Raw genomic sequence first — 7,526 nt, 5'->3', positions numbered from 1 at the left:
CTCCATGGGATGCGGTGACCTGAAGGGGAGCAGCACCTGGGGGGCCGCTCAGTGACCATCCCTGCGCAGGGCCGGAGGAGCTGGAGCGCTGCCTGTTCGCTGAGACACTGGCACTGGTGGCAGCAGGAGGACAGCCGCAGGGACACCTCTGGGTGACAGCCCGACACGCACCCTATGAGCAGGAGGGCCAGCGGGTGAGGAGCTGCCTCCTGCTCCAGGCTGGCTCCCAGGGGCTGCTGGATGGCGTGCCACATTCCTGCAGGCTCACAGGTGAGCTGGGAGCACTGGAGTGGGATGTCACCATCCCACAGGCTGGGATGGCATCTTGGGGGCAGTGGTGTCCCTGTCCCGGGGTGCACAGGGCTCTGCTCCCACAGGGTATGTGTCTATGCAGCTGGAGACGCTGGAGCAGGAGCAGCATGAGCGCTTGGAGGTAAGCAGGCAGCCATGGTGGTGGCATGTCCTTTAGTCCCTCTGTCCTGAAGTGGTGCCCCTGCCTGTGCACCTGAGCCATCCCTCCAGGCTGGTACCCTACCCTGGGAGGCAGTGGGGATGGGGAGATTCCCACAGTGCACCTATTTATGGCACCCCGGAGCCCCTCTCCCCCTGCACCAACTGAGAGGGCTATTGGGGTGGCTCTGCTCCTCCCCCAGTTTGGAGCACACCCCGTGGAGAGGAAGATCCACATGGTACAGCACCCACGTGGAATGACCGTCACCGTCACTACCCAGGAGGGAGAGGTGATATCCCCCACCTCCTCCCACCCTTCCCTCCTACCTGGAGGGCAACTGGGATGCATTCTCCAGGGTGTCCCATGGGGTGTCCCCGCAGGTAGACCCACAGCAGCAGGTGTTCTCCTACAGCTGGGCCTCGCTGGAGGGGCTGCTGGGGGAGGCTGCCAGTCTGCTGCTGCTGCGGGTGCTGGCGTGTCGCCGTGCCTTGCCCCCCAGCATCACCTTCCCAGCCATCGACAAGGAGGGCCACCTCTGCACCACCACCTACGTGAGACCCTGGGGGTCATGGGTGAGGGACACGGGGATAACAGGTGGGCACAGAGTGATTTTGTGTCTCTACAGCGCTCCCTGGGCATGCGTCAGCAGCCGGTGGGCTCGGCACAGGGGGAGGTGTTGGTGGTGGAAAGAGTCCTGCATGCTGCCCAGGGCATTCCGATGGTGTGGCACTACAGCCTCCTCCCCAGCGGGTACGGCGCCGGCCTGGGGAGGGCGGATTTGGGTGTTGGTACCAGGATGGAGGATCTCAGCGTTAATGCCCTTCTGTAGGCATTTGGCTCGGCGGGTGCAGGTGGGGTGCCCGGTGGTTGCTGTGCTGCAGGATGTACCTGCTGTCAGCGGCATGGGTGCAGAGCCCCAGCCTCTCTTGCCAAAGCAGCTGCTGGACTGGGAGGAGGATGCCCAGCTGTACTCCTGGTTCTTGGACAGGAAGGTGAGCGGGGGGCATGGTGATGAGAGTCATGAGATTATGCTGCTCTCCAGCAGGATTCCCCCTGGGAAGGCAGGGAAAGACCCAGGTTCCCCCCCCAGCTTGGCATGGGGACAACCCTGTCCTCAACCCCACAGGAGGAGCTGCGAGCGTCCCACAGCACCTACATTCAGCAGCATCCCGAGCTCTTTGCGCTGCTGGCTGACTTCCTGCAGGCCCTGCTGCTCCGCCAGCCCCCTGACCCCATCCTCTTTGCTGCTGAATTCTTTGCCCCCTTTGCTCGCCACCAGCCCCCTGGGCCCAGCTTCGCCTCCTCCGTATCCCCCAGCCCCTTCTGCAGCATCTCCTGTCCCAGCCCCCTGGCTCAGGGGGATTAAAGGTTTCAACAGTGCTCCTGCAATTCTCTCGTGTGTTTTGGGGAAACTGAGGCATGGGAAGGGCTGGGAGGCTGAGCTTTCTATGAGCCCCTCATCCCCTCATGGCTGTTTAGGTCTTACTTCTCCCCCTCCCCCCCCCAAAAAAAAGCCTTTCCTCGTGATATGGGGTGCCTAGGGCTTGCCATGGGGCAGAGCCCTGTGCCCTGCCACCACTCCATGTATCCTCAGGGGTGTCACCCAGGTCCATTCACAGCCACAGGGACTCTGTGAGGTGCAGCCTGATTCACACCAACACTAAGCTCCCCAGTCTTCCGGATGAGGGCATCTCCCACCCCAACACCCCGCACTCTCCAGACCCCCCTCTCCAAGCCCGGGGTGCATTTTGCCCTGCTCACGTGCTTGTGCAATGCGTGCTGCTTCCTCCTCACTCCCACCCGTTTGGCCTTTTCCCCACTTCAACAGGGTCAGCAGCTCCTCCACTGTGGGAAACTGCCTGTGTTCCCCACTCCAAGCAGCAGGACCCTGACACGTGCTGTGGGGGTGACACATGGGCACAATGCCCACCCTTGGATACGTGTTTGCAGATGAAAGGGAGATTGCTGTGCCCCATGCTCAGGGTGGGGAACTGAGACCCAGCCCCCCAGGAGGCCTTTTCCCAGCCTAGGTCTGTGGCAAGCAGGGAAGGAACACTTCCTCCTTCTCCTCCTCCTCCTCCTCCTCTTTCCCTGGAGGGGGGCTGGGAGCTATAAGAGCTGTGCACCGGGTGCAGCACCCAGAGGTAGGGGTTCCCCAGCACCATGTCTGGATCCAGCCCTGCTATGGCATCACTGGAGCCGGGTGAGTCCCAGCTTGGCTGGGTACATCATACCCTCTGCACCCACTCCCTGTGGCACTGGGGCTGGTGACGGGTGGGCTGGGGAGAGGGCTTTGAGGGACACTTGTGCTGGAGGTGGCATCTGGCTGCTTCGGGCCACCACTGCTGGCCCCAGTGGCTGCAAGCCCCCTGGAGCTGTGGGGCTTTTCCTTGGGAAGATGTCTCTGGGATGAAGCTGGGACCTGGCATCGTCCTTATATGCAGTGAGCTGCTACACCCCCTCCTGCTTTTCCTTCCCTTGTCCTCTTCCTTCCCTCCCAGGCATCACTGGGTCCCTGAACCGAGGCCAAACCGACCCCAGTAACATCCCTGTCCCCCCGCATCACCCCGTCCCCCATGGTCAGACCTACCTGGATGAGCTCATCAGCATCCCCAAAGGCAGCACGGTGGGTGCAGCTGAGGACATTGAATTGAGTACTACAAGGGACACATCTGGGATATGCCCTGGGAACCTTGGTGTCCACAGCCCCAGCTCCAGCAGAGTAACTGCAACCCCATTCCCGCACTTGAAGCTTTCCCAATGGGAAAACCAAGGCACAGGGCATTGATGCTCCGCTCTGAGGGCCACCCCATCTCCCAGGCTTCCTGTCCCACAGAGTGGCCAAGTCCCATGGCCCTCCCCGGCAGCCTGGGACCCCTCCAGCCGCAGCCTGAGAGCGGAAGGGAGAAGGGGAAGGAATGGAGTTGTGAAAGCAGCTCACTGGAGTGGGATTGCACAAGGTGCTGTTAACGGCACAAGAAGGGTGGCAGCTCCATCTGCGCTGCAATAAATTTCAATCCAATCTTAATGCCCAAACATCACTTGGGTCTCGCTGTACACCCCAGTGATGAAGGGCACGGAGAGGGGGTTGGGAAAAAGAAAAATGCCTTCCATGCACATGTGCCCATGTGGCAGTGCAGGGCTCCCCAGAAATAGGCGACCAGTAGCCCAACTGGGAGTTGTCAGTTCTGAATGGGAACAACCAGACCCCACAGGACTTGCCCCATCCCACCGTGACCTGCCACCCCATTGCAGCCCGGCTTCAGTTTCAGGAAGCTGTGGGCTTTCACTGGCCCTGGCTTCCTGATGAGCATCGCCTACCTGGACCCAGGCAATGTGGAGTCAGACCTGCAGTGTGGGGCTGTGGCCGGTTTCAAGGTGAGCCTCAGGCTGCTGGGTGACCCCACTGGGTGCGGGGTGCTGCCCACCACCAACCCCTGCTGCCCTTCTCCTGCCCCCCTAGCTGCTGTGGGTGCTGCTGTGGGCCACAGTGCTGGGACTGCTGTGCCAGAGGTTGGCCATCCGCCTGGGCGTGGTGACGGGAAAGGACCTGGCAGAGATCTGCTACCTCTATTACCCCAGGGTGAGCACACAGGGGGATCACAGTGTGGGTGAGGAGCCCTTTTTCTCCCACCGCTCCCCAGCCCCAGTGACCCCTCTGGCCCCACACACCTCACTGCCTGGCACGGAGACAGCTATATCCATTCCAATCCCACGTGAGGACGCCTGAGTCCCAGCGTCAGAAGCGGTTGCAAGTTGCATCCTGCCCGTCCTATCTGTACTCTCCCTCTCCCTGCACTCTGCAGCCCCCTCATGCACCCTCTACCCATCACTCCTATCCCAAGCATCCCAGGGCTGGGTCCACGCAGGGCTCAGACGTGTCACCATGCATCCCCATCCCCTCCAGGTGCCCCGTGTGCTGCTGTGGCTCATGATGGAAATTGCCATCATCGGCTCAGACATGCAGGAGGTGATTGGGACGGCCATTGCCTTCAGCCTGCTCTCAGCCGGACGGTAACTACCTGCAGGGTGCTGCCAGGTCCCACCCGCACGCCAGTGAGGGACGCAGCCCACCCCAATGCTCCACCAACCTGGCTGACATCCCTGCTCTTCTGTCCCATAGCATCCCGCTCTGGGGTGGTGTTCTCATCACCATCACAGACACCCTCTTCTTCCTCTTTCTTGACAAATACGGTGAGTGCAGGAGCACTGGGATGGGGGCCATTCATCCAGGCCCTGAGGTGTCACCGCAGAGGTGCAGGCACCATTGTGTCATCGCTCATCACTTCCTTCTGCAGGGCTCCGCAAGCTGGAGGCTTTCTTTGGCCTCCTCATCACCATCATGGCTCTGACCTTTGGCTACGAGGTAAAGGCCCCCCAGCCTGTAACGATCCAATCGAGCTGCTGGGGCGGGGGCAGCTCACAGAGCCCCTTCCCAGTATGTGGTGGTGAGGCCAGCGCAGACGGAGGTGCTGAAGGGCATTTTCCTGCCCTACTGCCCGGGCTGTGGGCGAGAGGAGCTGCTCCAGGCTGTGGGCATCGTTGGTGCCATCATCATGCCCCATAACATCTTCCTGCACTCCTCCTTGGTGAAGGTGAGAAGGGACCAGGGGACAAGTTCCCCATTGCAGAGACGTGGTAGGGGTGAATGGCCTTCCTCGTGGGGGCTGTAATGGATCCCCATGGTGCACATTACCTGCTGTGCCCAGACCCGGGCGATCAACCGCTCCGAGAAGGAGGAAGTAAAGGAGGCCAACATGTACTTCCTGACTGAGTCCTGCCTGGCTCTCTTCGTCTCCTTCCTCATCAACCTCTTCGTCATGGCTGTCTTTGGTGAGGCTTTCTACCACCAGCGCAACGAGGATGTGGTGAGTCCCTCCAGGGGGGTGGCAGCTGCACCAGGGGTGGAGAGGGGTAGGGTGAGCCGACCTTAGTCATGGATAGATGGATGGGTGGAGGGTTGGATTCATAGCCATGCCACACTCATGCTCACCATGTCTTGCAGCATAACAAGTGTGTCAACAGCAGTGTCAGTCACTATGCCAGCATCTTCCCCATCAACAATGAGACGGTCTCTGTGGATATCTACCAGGGAGTGAGTGGCACTGGGCTGCATCCTATGGCCAGCTAGCCTTGGTGGCTGTTTTGGGGGTACCCAAATCCAACCCCTCACTATGCCAAGGGGGGATTCTTCGGGATCCCCATCAGAGTATTGCCATGCAGGGTGTCATCCTGGGCTGCTATTTTGGGGCTGCAGCGCTCTACATCTGGGCCGTGGGGATCCTGGCAGCGGGGCAGAGCTCCACCATGACAGGCACCTACGCGGGACAGTTTGTCATGGAGGTGAGAGGGGAACACAGAGAGAGGTAACTCAAGGGTGGGCTCCGGGCAGGAGTCCTATGGGCAGCCCGACCCCAACAGGGGCATTTGGCAGGGAGATTTCTTCTGGGCAAAGGGTTCACTTGGGCTCCCTGAGAGCCGGGATGGGGTCAGCGCCCACCCATTGCCGCTACTCGGCAGTCACCTTCCCGTGAGTCCCCCATGTGAGGCCCTAACGAGCTGTTTTCTTAACGAGCAGGGCCTGACATCTAGCGGGGCCCTGCAGCCCTGCAGGAGCTGAGCACCACGGAGCGGGGGGGGACACGGCCCTACAGAATTTTGGGAGCACGCCAAGGGCTGATGGCACATCTTTCCCCTCACCCCCAGGGCTTCCTGCAGCTGCGCTGGTCCCGCTTCACCCGGGTGCTGTTCACTCGCTCCCTGGCCATCCTGCCCACCCTCTTCGTGGCTGCCTTTAGGGACATAAGCCAGCTGACGGGCATGAACGACCTGCTTAACGTGCTGCAGAGCATCCTGGTGAGGGGTGGGCACAGCCGGGCCCCCATCCCCACTGTGTCATCCTCACCCTGACCCAATTCCAGCTGCCCTTCGCCATACTGCCCGTCCTCACCTTCACCAGCCTGCGCCCGCTCATGCGTGACTTCGCCAATGGTCTGTGAGTGCTGGGGTGAGGGGGGGGGGAGGGGGAGGAAGGATCACCTCCACGTCCTCAGCATCCCCGATGGCCCCAGAGTGGGGTGAAGTGTGGCTATGGGCTGCACAACCCCTCTATTTGGGCTCTTGCTTCCCTGCTTACCGGGGTGGGTAGCACAGAGCGCTGGTGCCGATACCCACCTGCCACTTGCAGCCTGGGGAAGGTGCTGATGTCCCTCATCACGGGGTTGGTCTGTGCCATCAATGTGTACTTCGTAGTGGATTTCCTGCCCACGGTGCGGGGTCTGGGCTACCTCATCCCCCTGGGGCTGCTGCTGGTGGCCTACGTGGCCTTTGTCACCTACCTGGTAAGGGCGGAGGGTGGCTGGGGATGTGCGGAGGGGGGGGGTTGACTCTTCTACAGCCACGGTGCCTCCAACGAGTGCCCTCTTTGCCTTCAGCTCTGGACGTGCAGCATCGCGCACGGAGCGCGGTTCCTGCCCAGGGGACGCTACGACCGGTTCAGCTTCGATCTCACCGTTGACGGGCCGGGGGCGGCAGGGCCGCAGTGATGGGCTCCGTCCCGCACGCAGCGCCCTGCTGCCATACCAAGCCCCGGGGGGCGATGCTTTCTGGGGAAATGCCCCCAGCATGGAAGGGGTTAACAGCCCTCGGAGGCTTCTGCAAAAGCCTCTCCTTGGGTGGTGCTGGGGGGCAGGGGGACGCGCCTCCACCCTGGGTGCAGCGGTGGGGCGGGATGGGCTCTCCTCTGCTCATTAGCGCCGGGAAGCGGAGGCTCCTCTAATTACCGCAGGGACCGCTAATTACCGCCGGGCACCGCAGGGACAGCCCGGGGGGAGCCCGCTCCGCCCGTTTCGCTGCCTGCAGACCCAGCCCTGGTGCGTGTCCCCCCCCCCCCCGGTCCCAAACGTGGCGACGCCGGTCGGCCGTCCCCGCATGGGCCCGGAGGGGTTCTTCAAAAGGGCTCCGGCGCGGTTTGGAGGGATCGGGGCCCATAAACGTGACGTTTATAACGCACCCTCCGCTTCTCTGTGTTGGGGCGGGGGGGTCCCGCAGCGCTGCGCCCCCCGCCGCGGCCCGC

At 62.0% G+C, this 7,526-nt stretch overlaps 2 protein-coding genes across 5 annotated transcripts in view; both read left to right on the top strand.

Moving 5' to 3' along the window:
* Positions 1–2,296, top strand: part of CATIP (ciliogenesis associated TTC17 interacting protein) — a 2,642-nt gene extending 346 nt beyond the window's left edge. The window contains exons 2-8 of the mRNA XM_019617365.2: positions 26–270; positions 378–433; positions 654–740; positions 832–1,002; positions 1,077–1,201; positions 1,281–1,443; positions 1,578–2,296. Of these exons, the coding sequence (XP_019472910.1) occupies positions 26–270; positions 378–433; positions 654–740; positions 832–1,002; positions 1,077–1,201; positions 1,281–1,443; positions 1,578–1,817 (1,087 nt within the window). The 3' untranslated portion in view covers positions 1,818–2,296. The remainder of the gene's footprint in view (positions 1–25; positions 271–377; positions 434–653; positions 741–831; positions 1,003–1,076; positions 1,202–1,280; positions 1,444–1,577) is intronic.
* A 53-nt stretch (positions 2,297–2,349) lies between these two features.
* Positions 2,350–7,462, top strand: SLC11A1 (solute carrier family 11 member 1). 4 transcript variants are annotated; one of them, XM_019617116.2, is made up of 15 exons: positions 2,354–2,654; positions 2,953–3,077; positions 3,707–3,829; positions 3,915–4,034; positions 4,359–4,465; positions 4,575–4,645; positions 4,750–4,817; positions 4,891–5,046; positions 5,161–5,319; positions 5,457–5,546; positions 5,660–5,794; positions 6,158–6,307; positions 6,373–6,446; positions 6,639–6,792; positions 6,886–7,115. In XM_019617116.2, the coding sequence occupies exons 1-15, from the start codon at positions 2,615–2,617 to the stop codon at positions 6,994–6,996; spliced, it is 1,683 nt and encodes a 560-aa protein (XP_019472661.1). In that variant the 5' UTR covers positions 2,354–2,614; the 3' UTR covers positions 6,997–7,115. The 4 variants fall into 4 exon arrangements, with proteins under 4 accessions (XP_019472659.1, XP_010711915.1, XP_019472661.1 ...); XM_003207643.4 differs by having other exon boundaries at positions 2,356–2,654; positions 5,675–5,794; XM_019617114.2 differs by lacking the exon at positions 6,639–6,792 and having other exon boundaries at positions 2,350–2,654; positions 6,886–7,462.
* The last annotated feature ends 64 nt before the right edge of the window (positions 7,463–7,526 follow it).

This window comes from Meleagris gallopavo, chromosome 7, assembly GCF_000146605.3.
Source record: "Meleagris gallopavo isolate NT-WF06-2002-E0010 breed Aviagen turkey brand Nicholas breeding stock chromosome 7, Turkey_5.1, whole genome shotgun sequence".
Taxonomy (NCBI): Eukaryota; Metazoa; Chordata; class Aves; order Galliformes; family Phasianidae; genus Meleagris; species Meleagris gallopavo.
Note: the sequence above shows the minus strand (reverse complement) of the source record. Positions and strands in the feature narration are given on the sequence as shown.